The 18,173-nt window shown below is 43.5% G+C and overlaps 1 protein-coding gene across 6 annotated transcripts in view; it reads right to left on the bottom strand.

Annotated features, from left to right (window-relative positions):
• Stlk (Ste20-like kinase) overlaps positions 1–18,173 on the bottom strand; it is a 31,870-nt gene that overhangs the window by 10,541 nt on the left and 3,156 nt on the right. For 2 of the 6 annotated variants that reach the window (XM_084607020.1, XM_084607021.1), the window contains exons 4-9: positions 14,704–14,809; positions 11,238–11,356; positions 8,645–8,753; positions 8,428–8,551; positions 7,755–7,926; positions 3,167–3,362 (exon numbers count right to left, since the gene is read on the bottom strand). In XM_084607020.1, coding sequence (XP_084463146.1) covers positions 3,167–3,362; positions 7,755–7,926; positions 8,428–8,551; positions 8,645–8,753; positions 11,238–11,356; positions 14,704–14,809 — 826 coding nt within the window. Of the gene's footprint in view, positions 1–3,166; positions 3,363–7,754; positions 7,927–8,427; positions 8,552–8,644; positions 8,754–11,237; positions 11,357–14,703; positions 14,810–15,415; positions 15,467–17,865; positions 17,907–18,173 lie in introns of all 6 variants that reach the window. The other 4 variants (XM_084607025.1, XM_084607024.1, XM_084607023.1 and 1 more) reach the window with 4 other exon arrangements.

Here is an 18,173-nt window from a genome sequence, read left to right on the forward strand (position 1 = left end):
GATGCACATGCATCGATGCTGATTCATGGCAACGTCACACTGTGATGTGTTATTTAAAAACTCGCACGCTGTTCGGGTTGCTGGCGTCTATTGATGTGAGCGGCACACAGCTGACCACAACTTTATGGCGATGCCAAGGCTAGCAGATGACAAATGAAGGCCTACATTCTACCATTCGTTTTAGGAACAGCAAGTGCCGATGCTGCACTTGAACTGCTGGAATTGATGCTGCACGCATGCGGCACCGCTGCAGGACCTTCCATGGAACTAGTGCAGCGAATGCAGCCAAATCGAACAGACTTTAGGCCTGAGTCGGGCACTTGCCTGAACTGCCCCAAGAATCATGAGACTACACTGTGTGCACTGCTGCCAGTTCAGAAAAGGTGTTTTCTGCAACAGATGTGTCAGCAGGGCCATCTCTCGTGCTTGGTCGGTTAGGGACCACCCTTTATTCGGTGTCTTGCACTTATCTGCTTTTGTCTGTGGTGCCAATATGAGCTGGGGCAGCCAGTCTAGAGGTTGAGAAAGTGTCTCTTAATGTGTTCGCGTCAGAATGCCCATTAATGTCCGACATTGACGTGTGCAGCATTGGATGGCAGGAGGCAAAGTGTAGAGAGGGAAATGGCTTACTATGCTTTCAGGGGAGAGGAGCGAGGGAGAGTGAAGATGGGATGCAATGAGTGGCAACAGGGACACTGCGGTTGTCAGTAGAGGGGTTGGGAAAAATGGAGAGCGAGTATGACATGTAGCACTTGTATAGAACCTATCACATGTGGCATCAGCATGAAGCACAAAAGGGGGCTAGAGAAGCCTGCGCACGTGACAGAGACACATTACTGAAGGTAAAATAAACACCTTCTAGCATGTGACCTAGTATGCAAGCCATTATATTCAATTGCTCACAGCATTGCTTAGCAAAGATGCCGCTGTTGTGTTGCCCTAATCGCAGACTCTGGTCCTCAAAGATCAAAACTGGAACTGTTGCATCAGAACCACATGTTAAATTATCCAAGATGTATTGGTAAACAAACATCTGCATTCCAGGTTATTGATGCTGCGTGCAATATTTACAGTTTGGAAAAAAAAAAATAATAATGTATACAGAGTAACCCATACCTGTTATTCTGGCAAGATAAAAAAATTTTTTATTTGTGTCAATGGTGGGCCGGAGGGGAGGGGGGGGGGGGGTAATTTTAAACTTTTCAGTGTCTAAGTTCAATGAGTCCTTTTACAGGGACCTTGCAGTAGGGCTTCATGTGTGGTCCACATTGATTGCCCTTTGCCAGCAGCGGATTTGGGAGGGTTGTGTTGAGTGGAATTAGTTTCAATCTCAAATCACCTTTTTGCAAAATAAGAAGCACTGAAATCGCATCCACACGCTGTGCAGAATGGTAGTTTTTTCTCAAATGCACCGAAGCATGGAAATTCAAGACCGCAAAAATTTCTGCAAATATCTTTTCTTGGGCTTTGATAGCGCCATGACTTCCAGCATATGAGAATGCTACATTGTGCACTGCCCCCTCAGGTGCCCTAGCTAACCCTAAAAATACATACACACAAGCAACTGCAATAGCAAACATGAAATGATATCAGCCACAGCTACTTTGGCTTTGGCTTTTATCAGCAGCTTAGCCGATGATGCCGATGGTGCTAGCGCGGCCATTGTCGGTGATGCTGGCGATTATTAAGCAGCTGAAAATTTCACGCTGTCAGTTTTGCAAAAGCCTTTCTTGCACGGGCAAAGACAATATTTTGTGAGATACAAGCCAGTGGATGTACAATCCGAAAGTTCAATAAAAAAAATCTGAAGGGTTGACAGGTATGCCAGCCTATAAATTTGATGTCTAATCCTTCAAATCTTCATCTTGCCCTTACTGCGTGAGCGAGTGATCATGCCCACTTGTTCACTATAAACCAGTTCCCCAATGCTGTACCTGCAAGCCACTTACATGACGCATGCAACAAACTTTGTTTGGGTTGGGTTAGTTCTACAGAAGCAAGACTGGCAAGTGACGAGCTATGGCAACAAACCCTAGCAAAGTACACACAAGTCCAATCGTTAAATTAACAGCACTTTACAGCCAGCACATATCAGGGTAGTTTCCCAATCCCGTACTGGAACACGTATGTATTATGGTCATAAACATGAAAAGATATGAATTTGGCCAGAATCGGAGCATGCAATCGGCAACTTCATCAATTCAAGCCACACACAATGTAGCGTTTCAAAAGGCCATAATATGGCAAAGAACTGCAAACTATTCACCTGAAAAGAGCGATGTTACTGTGCTTTATATGTGTAGCTGGTCGCCTTCAATAAGACTGGACATCTTTGTCTAAAAATTGCCCTTTCCAGATGATATATCCTTCCCCTCCATACTGCTGAAATTACAGTAAGAATGTGCCCAGTGCACCTAATTCTCGGGAAATGTGAGAGGTGCAACGCTTGTCAGCCTTTCTTTCGTTTGTAGCGAAAGCTACACTGTTAGGTTTTCAACATGATGCACCAAGCAGCAGAGCAGGTGACAGCACATAGGAGAGGAAACACACACACACACATAAACAAGGACGATCCTTGTTTATGTGTCTGGTGTTTCGTCTTTTTTGTATTGTCCCCTACTGCTGCTTGGTGCATCATTTCGTATGACTGACTAGCTCAACTTTCTACTGTATTAGGTTTTCAAGTCATCGGCGTGGCACCATAGAAGATGAAGAAGAAGAAAGAGAGAAAGAAAAAGAAGAAGGAGAAGAAGAAGACAGATAACTCGGTAGTTGGTAGAGGCGAACAACAACAGCGAGTTGCTAGGAGAGAAGGTTCGTTCGAACGTTATTACGGCGGAACATTAAATCCAGGTGTCCGCAAAAAATTTGCTGCAACACTCACAACTTTCGCTCTATCACTAGGTTCAAGCCATGCTTAAACCCCTCCCCCAATGTTTTTTTTTTTGAAAATGCTTTCAGAAATTTGCTCTCCTTTCCACCAGCAGAAGCATAAAAAGGAAAATTAATGTGTTATCTCCAGTACTGTAACACAAAATCCCCAGCAAATGCAATGAGAGATGCGAGAGAGGTTTAAATCAAACCAACTAGGCAGTGTGCTTACCAAGATGAGGTGCACGAGTGCTCTATCTAAATGCCGTGGTAAAATGACATTTCACTAGTATACCTTGGCTCGAACCTGGCTTGTGTGTGGGCCCATCGCAGGCAGCAGGGCTGCACAGCTTTGGCACGCAGCCTTGAATCTTGGCCAGCAGCACTTGCGTCGGTGCCATGTCTGCAAAGGGGGCCACGCCGTTGGCCATCTCCAAGGCTGTCACACCCACGCTGTAGATGTCCGACTTGGAGTTGTACCCCATCAGGTTCTGCGTGCAGCAGGACAACTCAGAGGCCAACCAACGCCCAGCCTTACGCTGACACACATGCCGCAAATAAAAAGGCCGGGGTACCCTTCCACAACAGACAGAATACTCGCACTCATTTTGAACAGCATCAAGTTTTCTAAACCTTCTTCTATCAACAGCAGCGTCAAAAGTATGTAATTTCTGCAGCCAGACAGGCAAAGCAATGCCTGCCATTAGAAAAACTTGCTTCTCTGAATTTTTCTCCCGACACACACTTCACCCAGCCCAGATTTGTTTGCCGGCAGTTAAACCCACCCATGTGTTGCACTGTCTTGCTTGAAGGGAAGAACTACAATAATAATTAGGAACAAAAAAGAAAATAGGATTTAGACAAGAAACTAATGCGGTATTGTACCACCTTCATTAGACGAACTTTGCAATTACTTTTAAGTTATTGGAGATGTCAGTGACTTAAACCACAGCATGCCACACAAAAGAAGCAATGAAATTCAATGCTGCAAACAGAACAAGATTGCTGACATCATGAGACATGCACGGGATGCTGCTAAGGGCGGGTGATGCTTCAATGCCAGCACCTCCGCTACACTCGGCCTCGACCTCAGCTGGGTCGAGGCCGAGTGTGACGAGTGTGCGGACACCTGCACCAGTACGGCAGTGCCTTGACGAATTGCGGACAGCGTCTGACACTGAATTCAGTATCCATTGCAGGTGAGCACTTTGGCTGTCCCCGAGCCGTATCATGCAGTGGTTGTTGTGATGGAGGTACCAAGGCTGAAGTCACAACCAAGCATCGACACTTCTCTATGGTTGCTAAAAGGTGTCGCTTGACTGGGTTTGCAGTGAAATCAGGATAAAGCCTTCCTGCATAGCACCCCAGGTCTTCCAATTTAACAGGACAGTGCAGGCCACTGTAGGCTGCCATTTCAAATGATAAATACGGAACTGCGCATGCTATTCAAAATATCTAGAAGTTCGAACTATTGAGGTTTTACTATATATATTATGAGCCGGCTGTGGACTTCAAAGATATTCAAGAGCATACATTCTATGAATTGCAAGTACAGTAAACTCCTTTGAACGAACCTGAAGGGACCAGAAAATCTGTCTTATCAAATGTGCCTCTAGAAAAGATAAGTGAGCGTGCTAGGTGCATCTATTTATGTTATATGAAAACTATCCACAAAATAGAGAAACTATAATTGCAATCAGAATATTTATGGCACCGTGCACGAAGTGAGCTCGCATTTTCCTACTTGGCATCGGTCTAACTCTGTCTGTCTGTCTGTCTGTGTGTGTGTGTGTCTGTGTGTGTGTGTGCGTGTGTGTGTGCGCGCGCGTGCGTGCGTGTGTGTGTGTGTGTGTGTGTGTGTGTGCGCGCGCGCGTGCGTGCGTGTGTGTGTGTGTTTTTGTCTTTTTTTTTTACTGTTTGTTTTTTGCTTTTTATCCTGCTCCAAGCCCTTCAAAGGCGGCGCCCAGCAGTGAAGCAAGGTGTCTTTCTCAGCACAGTGCACTCCATGAGCAGGCACATCAAACATCTTATTCGTATTGCTGGTATCTGGCCACACAGCGATAATGGGTTGCAATGTCATATCAGCTGAAAATGCGTTCCTAGAGTTTTTAAGCCTCGAGCACGAGTTAAGAATACACAGGTGGTGACACTCAATGTCTGCCAAGGTGAAGAGTGCGTGCAGATAATGCTTGTGTGCCGACCGCAATATGGCACGGGTGTGGTCTAGTGGCACGCTGCAGAATAATGGCCTACTACCACTTTGCATTGTGTCCTGTTCTCAGTGCGTTTCAAGCTGTGTTCATCTGTGTTTTGTGTTGCCCAGTGCCCAATGTGTTGCCCGCCGCTCCACATAGTACTTCTTTGAAAAACAGACAAATGGCACCACAAACGGAAAGCTAGCATGGCGAACAGGATCTGGTGACACCATTGGTTTGGTTTGGTTTGTGGGGTTTAACGTCCCAAAGCGACTCAGGCTATGAGAGACGCCGTAGTGAAGGACTCCGGAAATTTCGACCACCTGGGGTTCTTTAACGTGCACTGACATTGCACAGCACACGGGCACCTTGCTTTTCGCCTCCATCGAAAAGCGGCCGCCGAGGCCGGGATTCGATCCCGCGTCCTTGGGAACAGTAGTCGAGTGCCGTAACCACTGCTCCACCCCGGCGGGGCGGTGACACCATTGGGTAGAGCGTCAACCCGTGAACAGTTCCTATACGTAGTGGGCTCAAATGCTTCTTATTATGTGGGAGGCAGAGCGCAGAACGTGATGCAATGCCAAGATGTGACCACGGCAGATCTCCGCCGATGCGCACGCGCTGTTTTCTGCAAAGAAAGCGCGAACCTACAAGACTACAGTTCTGTGTGATGGTGCGCGGAAAGCATTTTGTGGCGGCGCATTTTCCTGAAGCAGAAGCACGCTACATATACAGTAGAACCCCGCTATAATAAACTCAGATATAGTAAAAACTTGGATAAAGTAAAGTGAAACTAGTCTCAGTTCATCTTCCATAGACAACTATATATTTTTCCCCCTTTATAGTAAAGACATTTTCGGCAATAGTAAAGTGCACCTAGCCACGACGACAACTCCTACGATATGACATCGCTGCCCACGCACTGCTTAGAATCGCGCCGAAAAGATTTTTTTTCCACTTGAAAACAAAAAAATAACACCACGTGTCTTTTTAAGTGACTTTACTACCGGCTTTACCACCAGGCTTAGCAGCATTCAGGAGAAGCCTACTTTACGGATACCTTGGAGCCGTGCGGAAAAGCATGCAGTGCATAAAGCCGTCTACAAACATGGAAACAAGGCGGCGCAGTCCGTTAATAAAGTAAGGGAGGGTAAAAGTGCAGCAAGAAATAGGGAAGGGGAAGAAACGGGCGAGTATTCACAGTACTGTGCAGCACAAAGCATGAGGCAGCGGAGGCAAGAAGTGGAGGTGCGGCCTGTGCGGTCTTGCAGCAATTGACTGCCATGCGCATTTTTCATTTATTGCCTTTTAAAAAACAAACAGCAAAAAGTAACACCATGTTCATGCAAGGCTTTGATTTTCAAATGAAATCAAACTTGGTTATATTCATAGCATGTTGTCCTCATGCTTAAGAGTTACTTCCACTAGATGCACAAAGAGATGATAAGAGTGAAATGGAAGCTGTATCAGTTTTTTTTTTTTTCCATTAAACAACAAGACGTGTTCAGTGAGCGGTCATTTAGCTACCAGACAGCATCTTCAGGACCATGTCATCACCAACCACTGATATAGTAAAGACTGCGATATAGTAAAAATTTTCGCTGGTCCCAGTGACTTTACTGTAAAGGGGTTCTACTGTATTAGCTGGCTGTTCCTGGCTTGAACAGCGTCGTCATCTGCACAACTAGTGAGCAGCAATGTAGAAGCCACTGTATCACAGTTGGCGCTAGCTAGCCTGGGGCGCAAAACTTCGCACAGCCTCTCGCAACCCGCCATCAGCCTCATCCAGAACATAAGATGTCCCGGTGAGATGGCAATGTTGGGATCGTGAGGCACCCCTTACGCTGCTGCATCTTGCACTAAAGTCAAAGCTTAATGTACCTGGGGAAGTTAACCTTCCCATGCTTAGGTTCACTGAAATGTCAATCGTTTTTCTTTGTTCCACGACTTTGGAGGGCGTATGTTCTTTTGTCACACATTGGCATGAATTTTCCTTGCCAGACGGGATTCCGTCGAACCTCAAACTTCATTACCGAAAGTCGTAATCATCAGTGTTCTTTTTCCTCGGCATCTCGTGAGTGCTACTGTGCAGGGCTACTGAGTGCCTCGCTTTCTCGGCGAAGGTTCATCTTAATTGAAAGACAATCAAAACAGCCTGTCTTAAGAGAATTTTTTTTTTTTTTTACGTTGAGCATTAGGGGAATGTAGCCGGCGGTCTCGTATTTTTCACCTTATCCGAGAGTTCCCCTTAATTAGGCTGGTCTTAAAAAGAGCGTACTGTATGATAGAGATGTAGAGGTCAAGGACATCATTTGAACATTTCATAAAATGTGACATGTACAGCTGCTGAGCAGCCCTTCATAAAGTAATCACTTTTTCTAGCAACGAAGAGAAAAATGCCCTCCTGGAAAAATAAAAATGTTTGCAACGCCGCTTTTAAACATTGATATTCAGGTTGAAGCCTTCCTACGGCTTCACAATTTTCCTACAACTACGTGAGAGAAAACGAAAAAAAAAAAAAAAGGAAAAAAAAAGAAAGAAAAAAGCTTTCCTTAGAGTAAAATGCCAAGCATACTTAAAAGACGTGCGAGGTGCTCGCTACATTTAAAATACTGCCTTCCCGAGAGTAACAGGCATTCAGTGTTGTTACTGCAGTGCATACTGTTAAAAAAAAAAAAAAAGTCTTACCTGCTCTAGGACTTCTGGGCTCAGCCAGTTGAGGTTGTCGATGGCATGGAGCGGAAAGGTGTGTATCTTTGGACGCCATTGGCCACTTCCTATGACGTTGCAGCAGTAGCGAAAACCTGACAGCATCACTTTGCCCTTGCTTGACAACAGTAAGTGGCTTGCCTTGACACTTCTGAAACCACAGACAAGCAAGCACAAAATGCACATGTCCAGCTATACCAAGCTAAAAGCTGAAATGGTACCCTACAGAATCTGGAATTGGGCTCTACTACATGCACCGCTGTGGTGGTACAGTGGTAAGATGTCCGACTACTGTGCCGGAGTACCCGGGTTCGATCCCGACCAATGGCAGCTGTGTTTTGATTGAGGCGAAACGAAGAGGCGTTCGTTAAAGATCCCCAGGTGGTCGAAATTACTCCGTAGCCCTTCACTACTGCTCCTCTGGGGTTCTTTCAACTTTAACTCCCACTTTCCTCCCTTCACTTACAACGCGGTTCATGTGTCCACAGAAACAAGTGTTAGAGATACTGCGCCTTTCCCTTTCTCTAAACCAATTTATTATTATTATTATTTTTACACTGCCCTATGTCACAACTCATGCACAAATTGAACTTGCGTAAAGTTTACCGAGCCCAGCTTGTTTCATTTCAACATCAATCACTGGTGTGCTTACCTGTGAATGTAACCCCTAGTATGAATGTACTGAAGAGCTGCTAGAAGGTCCCTCAATATGAAAGACACTGCATGCTCGGGTAAGCCTGAAGGAAAGTGAGTATTTAGGAGATCCCTGACCGACCCTGCAGGAGAGAAATGTTCACAGAAGAATGAAACTTTGCTCTCGAGCTGCTTGCTCCCAAAATGGATCTGAGAAAAGAAGCCAGCGAACTTACCATATGTCAAAAGTGGCATAACAGCCCACAGCTCACTGCCTTTCACTAATGTGCAAAAATATGGAACAACATTTTCATGCCTCAGCTGGCGTAGCACAGAGACTTCGTGCTGGAAAAAAAGGAAAAGAAGAGGCAAGAGCAGATTGCAAAACCCAAACTTCAGAGAAGCATTTAAGTTGTCTTGCGTGCCCTGAATCCTCGAGAGAGAGAGAGAGAGAGAGAGAGAGAGAGAGAGAGAGAGAGAGAGAGAGAGAGAGAGAGAGAGAGAGAGAGAGAGAGAGAGATGAAGAGCTATCTCACACACACAGAGAAACTTTCTCTAGAGAGAGACGCTCTCTCCCTCTCTCATCATTGACTATCCCTATCTATCACTAAATATATAATTATCAGTCACTATATATCGGAATCCCACCGATATACCGCGGAATCTATTGGAGAGATCTCGCCCAAGCAATTTTCACCCTGAGTCACATAAAGCTTTCACTTTAACAAAGTAGGTATTATGTCACTTGTACAAAAAAACAGTCTATTAGCGAGTAGCTGAAAGCTAGTCACAAAAAACAAAAACAAAAAAAAAAAGTTAAGAAACAAAACATAGATGGTAATGTAATGTACCACAGTGTACAAAAGGTTACTAAAACAATAGATACAGGCATTTATATGGGCTTCTGTTAGGTGTCATGAAGTTCAACAAATGAATGCACAAGCAAGTTCTCCACTGGAGAAAAAAAATAAAAATTAAGCACAAGCTGTAGGCTTCAGGAGGAAAAAGCCTATATATAATCAGTCCGATTACATTCCAGTCCTCCATCACACAAAATACAAAAGAAAAATCCAACTGCATAGCAACACATACGGTGTACTTTAAAGCAAGCAAGGCAACAATAAAGTTGAGTTATGACAGTTTGCAGACGTCCAAGACCATTCAAAGTGTTTCAAAAGCAAAGACAAATTTGATGATATAACAATGTAATTTAATAGAATATACTGTGAGGCCAGTTGGTCAGACATGTTATTCATTAAGTTGTAGCTCTGTCCTGTCCTCGTCTCTCTAGTCCTATTTTAACGCTGCGTTTTTCGCTGAACTATAACAACGTAAGACATAAATGTTACTTTTTGCATTTCCAAGCTTGTAAGTGAACAGTTAACTGACATGCTGCAACGCATAAAATAAAAATAATGCTTGAATGATTGTTTAGTGGAGTTCAAGGAGTTTAAGTAAATTACTGCTTGTTACATGGGCTCATGGTTGGAACAAAACCTCTGGTCTACCGATCAGAACTCTGGTTCCGGATAACACGGTATCATGTGTTCTCATATATAAATTGACCTTCGTCCCCTATATATGTATTTTTTCTCAAAGTTGCGCTCTCCTAACTTGGAAGTACACCTATAGATGAATTGCTGTCAAGGTGAAGTGCTAACCTGGCTACAACCTCAGGAGAGAAAGGGAGGAAAAAAGTAATGCAGAAAGTCGTGCTTTCTGGCAGCCTGTGGGCTGTGTGTGTGGTGTAAAAGAAATTGGGAACAGCACATAGAGTCTCAGAAAGGGAGTGGGGCAATCTGGCTGTGGTTTTCATTCCTGGTACAAAAAAAAAAAAAAAAAAGAACAAAAACGCTCAGCTGAGCTAAATGCAACTACAATAAATACTTCTTGAGGGAAAACACAACATATTACACACCAACCAACAATCTTCAGGAACAGCTGCCACTGCGGTGTGAAGAACAGTGTTGGAATCACAGTCACGATATATTTAAACAAACATGTAGCACTTTAGGTTGTCAAAGACATGTAGTCGACATTGATCAGGGAAACTACAGCAAAGAAGTTGCAGGCAACATTTAGGAAATCTGTTATACACGGAGCATTGTGCACGTTTATCGTAAAAGGGGACTGACTGGTTGGTGGGAATAGCATCCTGGTTGAGAAGCAAGTGCCTATGAACTGTACTGGACAGTCGAGCCATCTATCGTTTGCCTTTTAAAATGTTTTTTTTTTAACCTCAACTGCTGGCTTGTGTATGGTGAAACTTGCACGCTGCTATCAATGCTACCGCAAATGAGAGAATGGTTGAGGTGGGAAAATATACAAGTCCCTACGATGCAGCCGTACAACATTGAAGCTAGAATTCCACTAAATTTCATTACAGCACTGTTAAGTAGGGCAGCAAGCTGCCTGCTTGCTTTTAGCGTGAGTCAACTGCAGACAACTGAGCCCACAAATCAAGTCACTCATCTGCAAAGCTGCAGTGCAAAGCCAGTGGGATCAGTTTTTAATAAACACAGTTTGCAAAGACCCTGTAATGCATTAGACACTGCTGTTGCTGCTTAGTAATTGATCACATATTACACTGTGCGAAATTACATAAAGGCACTTGGATGCTTTGCGTAAACATCTGAAGGTTTAATTTCAATCAAATCCAAACTAATGCAGTTTGCCAGACTTTTATTTTTTTAGCTGCGTTGACACCATTACACCGAAATAATTGGTCATTACCGTGCTTCTTCCCGAATCACCAAGGTGCCTTCATGATAATGGTTCATAGATGGTCTGTTGCAACAGCAAGACCGTCAGAACTGCAGCTGTAGTTACCTGTACTTGCTCTAGGCTCACGCCACAGGCATCCAAATTTATTCGCTTGATTGCCAATCGATGACCAGATGGAATGTGCTTAGCAAGAGACACAACTGTAGGGCTGAAGAGTCCTCTCCCTAAAGAAGGAAGGAAACGGACAACAAAAACACATAATTAGTACAAAAAATAGTTGTACTTTAGCTCTGGTTAACCCTAGTTGAATTACGAAAGCAACGGCGGAAGCTTCTTTTGCCTGCTCCATTATTCCCCTATCATGCCCTATCAGTGTAAGGTTCTACATTATGAGGGACACTTAAGCTCAGCCTTTAATGACATGACGCGAAAGCGTAAGCTACCAGCCCATATATATAGTCCCACTTCAACCAAGCCGTATGGACGTGCCTGCGTGTCGTAGGGGTAACGGGAATGCAAACGGTTCTGGCAGATTGATTCTGATATCACCCACCCACATGAAAGGAGCGACCCGAGTTGGCAGCTCCTGCCCATGGCATAGTGTTAACATGAATTCAAATGTCATGGCAGGCTGATTTTTTTATAAGGAGACCGCAACTACGCCTCTTCATGGCTTAGCTACGGTTACCTAAGGTCTCGCTATGGCTGTCGGAGTGTCGCAACAAAAACCACAACCCAAAACGACTCTGGCTATGAGGAATACCATAGTGAAGAGCTCTAATTAATTTCGACCACTTGGGTTTGCTTAGCATACGACATAGCACAGGGGTGCCTTGCGTTTCAAAGCAACTGCAGCCAGGATCGAACCCGGATTGCCCGGCTCACCGCTCGGTAGTTGAGCGCCCTAACCCCTGAGCCACCAAGGTGGTGCCTGCCACACATGATACCAAGGTCTGTTTGGGCTTGGGTGTAACCTGTGAGCAAAAATAAAGCACAGCAGATTCCTGCCACTGTCTGCACAACAGGAATTTCACAATTATTTCAGTTTACCAGGAGTTCATCTCAACAGAATGCCCTGAATATCAGATTCCACAAGAGCACACGGCCATTGTTACATGTAACTGTGGGGGATCACGAGACTGCAAATGAGAAGATATTTCCTAAAAAAAGAAAAAAAATATTCCTCGGACTCTCTGAGAAAGAAAACGTTTCTCAGATCTCAAACAGCAAGTGCAGTTACAGATTCACTGCAGGTTTTAGCTTTTCCTGGCAAGAACTCTCTTTGTCATATCAGTAAACAGCTGTCCTCAGCCCAGCACTTGCTCACAACCCACACAGCCCTAAAAAAATTACTGCAGTTTAAATGTACCTCATTAGGTCACGTATAAAATCATGCAAAACACTGCACTGCAAGAACACACGTGAGCACAACCAACACCATCCTGCCTATTTCAGGCATGGGCAAGGTTGCCTAATACAAGGACGATCATCTGAAGGGCATGGATCAAAGTGCCATTTCTGAAATGCACTACATTTGATGACCACTCATAAGCTTTAACATGATAGCGTTAAATCCCCCGTTTTTCAGAAAACCCAACACTGGCATTGCGAGTAAAAATTCACAGATATGCCGCTGGCAGGTGGTACTACTAGTTGGCTGGTGACACTAGTCGTCGGGTTGTGTGACATCACAAGGTCACTAGAACACCTGCCAACTTGGGCTTCGTTAATCTAGTAGCTTAAAACTGTATGCCAACAAGTAGGTGTGAAAAAAAAACATACAGGCACAAATTACAAGATTAGCGATATAAGAGTAGGAAAGTGCATGTATGTAAACACAAATTCGCAAAGGGAGACTGCAGATGGGAGTCATTAACATTGTCGTATCATACCCTTAGAGGCGGAGCTTAAGTGTCTTCATTTATAGCTTTTTGCCATTGTACCCATTTTGTTGCTCAATGTTTCTACAAATGGCTCAATATGTTTGTGTTTACTTGCTACTTATTTTGACTGCTTTTTGAGAATTTATTTGTTTTGTAGTTATTCTTAATTACTTTAGTGTATCACTTTTTGGAAACATGTATTTTCTTGCAGCCAGTTCTTTTTTTTCTTTTTGCAATCATTGTTATCAATTTTTGTAGACTTGTATGTATGCCTTACTTTTTACTTATCAGTTTGATTTTATATTTTTGTACCCCTCCCCTCAATAATGCCCTGGGGGCCATGAGGGTATTGGAAATAAATAAATAAAAAATAAAATTTACCTCCTTATATTTTTTTTTTATTGCGTGGCTTACGCCAGTGGTCTCAAATTTGTGCTTCTATGTGGGCTGAATTGAGGAAATGTCCCTCGCGGGCCAGGAGCAAGAAAATAAGAATAGAAACAATCAATAAAAATAAAAAGAAATAAATCCGATAATTTATAAATTAAATGGAGAGAGATACTTTGGCTTTGCGGTAAATTATGGCACAACAGCTTTAACAGCTCTGGCCCACACCACCCTTTGTAGATCTTTGGTATCGAACATGCATTTTGTCACTCACATAATCACTAATCTGTTAATTTGTGCTTCTATTATCTCACACATACTCCTCAGCATACAGACGCAAGGTGCCATATTATGCAAGATACCACCCAACATAAATATAAATATAGATGGATAAATATGAAGTTCTGTTTAACCAAGCCGTACGAACGTGCCTGAATAGCCTAGGAGTGACATGTCTGCCTAGAAATACAAGGCCCTAAATTGAGGAGATAGAGTTGGCAACTCCAACCAAATTGGCCTTGTCACGTGGTCACATATACCTAGGACATATCAGTACCTGCCACCTGCTGAAGCCACGCCAGGGATGCTTCGCTCACAAAGCCAAAAATGCCGCGGACGCCGCATTTTCTGAAGAACAGGGCCTTTAACGCTGCTGTGTTACAATGAAAATCAACCAAAATGTCATGTTCCCAGACCAACCATTCTTCATGGGGAAAAAAAAAAAAAAGAAAAGTGGCGTGACCTCGATTCTGCCTAAACGCCGGACGGGGGCACCACCAGAATTGCTCGAAGAGAATAACTGAGAGCGTATAATTGTTAATGAATACCGCAGACACCTTAAAACGAAAAAAATGTAGACTTGGAGATGAGAGAGAAGGCGGGTTGTCTATCGTCTTCCCCTTATAGGCAGCTGCTGTCTGTGCGAAGGTCACGTAGATGAGAGACCAATGCCTCATTGCATTTCCATAAAGAACCTGAACCAACTCCGGACAAGATCTTTTAGCTTATTTTAGTTCGCAAACGAGGCTGAAGGTTAACTTGACACTTTAAGGTTGCCACGGTTTCAGAACAAAGGCCAGAATTTTTGGAGCTAACAGGCCACATCACACAGTTTTGAAAACGAGGCTGAGGGTTAACTCGACACTTTAAGGTCGCCCACGCTTTCAAACAAAGGCAAGAATTTTTGGAGCTAACGGGCCACATCACACAGATTCGCGGGCCGCACGCTTCAGGCATCTGGCTTATGCTACAGTCAGCAGACATTAACGCGACTGTCCACAAATGACCAAACTTTTACTCACCAATCACAGAAAGAAGTTCATAGTTGTCTACACTAGCTTCATACTTGATCATGTCTGGATCCTTCTGCATGAGTGGAATTGCCTCGGAGAAATTAGAGGCCTCCGACTAGGTAAGAATGGAAGAACACAAATATCAGGACATGCCAAACAAACATTTTCAATATTTCAATCACAATGACGTGAGCCCCTAATTTCAGGTACACAGTAATCATCTATGGGACATCTATATGTGAAATTTGACTGCGTACTGGAACTCCGTGTAAACTGCACTTGGGAAAGTTACAAAAAAATTTATCAGGCATATAACAGTACACTAAATTTGCTACTTCCATAACCCTTGCTCAGGGATAGGTGCAGGCAACATGAAGGGTAACAAATTGTAAACAGCTGCCTTCCCAAGCCACGGCTCAGAGGTTATAATATTGTTACGAAGGGGGTAAGATGTCGGAGCGCTGAACAACAAGACGATAGGGTAGGGAGCGCAGCTGGTCAACGGCAGCGCGTTCGGCACGAGAGTCTTTTTTCAACGTCTTTCTCCTTCACTTTTCTTCTAAACTTCATCTTCTTCTGTACTGTTACAATATAAAGAACCCAAACTGTGGCCCCTTTTATTCCCGCCATCTTACAACTGCGCACGCGCACGCATACACAAAAAGAAACACGCAAAGCAAAAGAATAACTAAAGGCACAGCAGTGGTGCTTGTATCCTTACTTGTCAGCTCAGTTTGGGGATGATTAGCACTGTGCTTTCAGATATGAACTGCTAGAGGCCAAAAGAAACAAAACAAAACAAAAAAGAGATTTTGTGAATGATTTGATATGTTCCTCTCATACCCCCGCAGACACTGCTTAAAGCTAGACCACCGTGCAGAGTCTATGAGAAGTTAAAATGTTGTAGCAAGAGGATATATAATGACAACCTGCTAAACGCCAATGCCGATTTTTTTTTTTCTTTAGCTAAAGGTTGCGTAGTATTTTCTTTCAATCATTAAAGAAAGCTGCACAAGGCAGCTTAGAATACCTACCACCCTACATTACATATGGCAGCATTTGCAAACAGAGATATTTAATAATAATAATAATAATAATAATAATAATAATAATAATAATAATAATAATAATGCAATCTTTATTCCTATTCTAACATAAGGGTAAGGGACCCCAGACAAAAAGCTGCAAAGCAGCAACTTGAGAGCGTCTCAGGTCCCAAACATTAAAACACGGCATAAAGCATATGGTCAGCTAGGTGATCTAAACACTAACAAGCCAAAACTGCTTGCCTGCAGCCTAAATTTCATTCTACAAGGCAAGATACAGTTTCCCCAAAACAAGAGGATTAGCTAGGGTTTTTAAACTGTGAAGGATAATCACAACTAAAAGCACCAAAATGCATTCTACTTTCTGATGCTAACCAGGACTTAGTAGAATAGGGCCAAGGCCATAGGCAAGCGAGGTTTCAAAATAACACCAAAAGGGCTGCTTATAGTACTTTTACAGGTGGCTGGCATGGCTTTGGTCATAACCCTTCACTGCAGTCCTGCTGAAGGGCTGGCAGCCCTTCTGATTTTCAATTGCGCACCATGGCCTCTTTCTGATGACCCGATACTGGCCCAGTCAGTAACACTGCTAAGCCTGATATTAAAGATCTGGCCACAGGAGTGCAAAAGGCAAATACCTCCACTTCTAACATCATGAACAACACCCCCTACCTTTATTACTTTGAAGGAAAAGGAAAATGAAGACACAGTAAAAAAGGACTGAAGTTATTCAATTCCAATCAAAGTTCACGACTGTTCTGGAGATCAACACAGATGGTCTGGCATAGGCTAGGCTTCACCTGGGAAGGCGGCACAACAAAGTAGCGCTAAAAAAGCACAGCGTAATTAAGGTGATGGTCTAGCTTTTTTTTTTTTTGGCTGCAGTTTATGCTACGGCACTTAGTTCAAGTTTCTAAACCTGTCACAAATCCAGTGCTGAGAGTGAAACCAAAAGGAGGAACAGGAGAGAAAAGGTTAGGCCCTTGGATCTAAGAAGCCCTTCGAATATCACACATCTCACAAGCACTGTCATGCATACAAGCCATCCAGGTAGCCTTATTGCAAGCAAGGCATGGACATCAGCCATCGAGTTATAAAAAGTACCAACAGCAGATTTTAACTGTGACATTCCTGTAAAAACATACGTGTTGCAAGGATTCTTCGAAGCCCGATTTCCACACAAATACAGGCACCCCCATGAAACAACCACAAATGTAATCAAATTTGCTCTTCAAATCTGCATAGATTACTGCCTCAAAAGTGCAGTATCTGGTGAAATTGACACCTGAGCCTAATGAAACGGCTAATGAAAACAGTGCAATATATGGGAGCTTCTGTCTTTTCAAGGTCATGTGCCGATATATACAGTGCTACGAATGCTTGTGGTGGCTCAGGTAGGACGTTAATACTTCAGCAGCATCACAATGGAGCCTCGGTGACAACTGAGTTATACTGTGTCACCAGCTACACTTTCTCAGGCACAGGGTGAGCACCACAGGCAACAATATGGCACATTAAATGCTCTTTGCAAAAAAAAAAAAAAAAAAAAAAAAAAATACTGGTTGTTAGAGACAATGACGCCATCTTTTTCTGTGCAGAGAATCACGAGGCTCTATATCATGACTGCAGCAACAATTCATAATCAGCATTGTCATTAGCCCCAGTTATGTCTTTGGTTCATCTCCTACTGATCCCATATTACCAATGTTCCGTACCAGTCACACACAATCTATCCTTGCAAATATCCAAACTTCTTTTCTCCATAAGGTTTTTTGTATTCCTTGGCGTTCCTTTACTTTAATAAGCCGTGGCTTACCTGTTCTCTGCAGTATACGGCCTATCCAGATCTATTTCCCTTTACTTCAATTGCCATATTACTAAGTTACGTTTGTTCTCTGTACCCGCGTTGTTTTCCTCCTACCTTATAACATAAATTATGCTTGTCACTCGGTGAGTCATTAAAAAAAGAAAAAGGGAGAGGTATTCGAGCGCTTCATGTCAGTATGGCTTTAAAGCGATCTCAGACAGGTAAGAGCAAGCAGCAGAAATTGGTGAAATAAATAAATAAATAAAAAAAGCCAGCATCAAAAAAAGAGGCAGAAAGTGGTGCATTTGCGCAACTTACTAGAACTTAAAGGCGAAGGGGAGCTGCAGCCTTGAGCAACACTGAGGCAAACCAGAGAGGGGAAAAGAGAGAAAGAGACAAAGCAGGAAACAGGGGTGCTGCTGTGCCATCTTACTGCAAAAACCCTGTTCGACGATCACTAGAAATGAACTGCACCTGAGCAGCAAAGCCGTGCGGTGAAACAACGGCTGCAGATCAAAGGGCCCATAAAAATAAGTGGGCTTTCTAACTTAGGCTGCATACCTAATGCAGCACAGGGTCGAGAATAATGCCCCCCTGTAAGCTATGCGGCTATAATTGAGCACATC

This window comes from Amblyomma maculatum, chromosome 6, assembly GCF_055883805.1.
Source record: "Amblyomma maculatum isolate TAMU_Amacu chromosome 6, ASM5588380v1, whole genome shotgun sequence".
Classification (NCBI taxonomy): Eukaryota; Metazoa; Arthropoda; class Arachnida; order Ixodida; family Ixodidae; genus Amblyomma; species Amblyomma maculatum.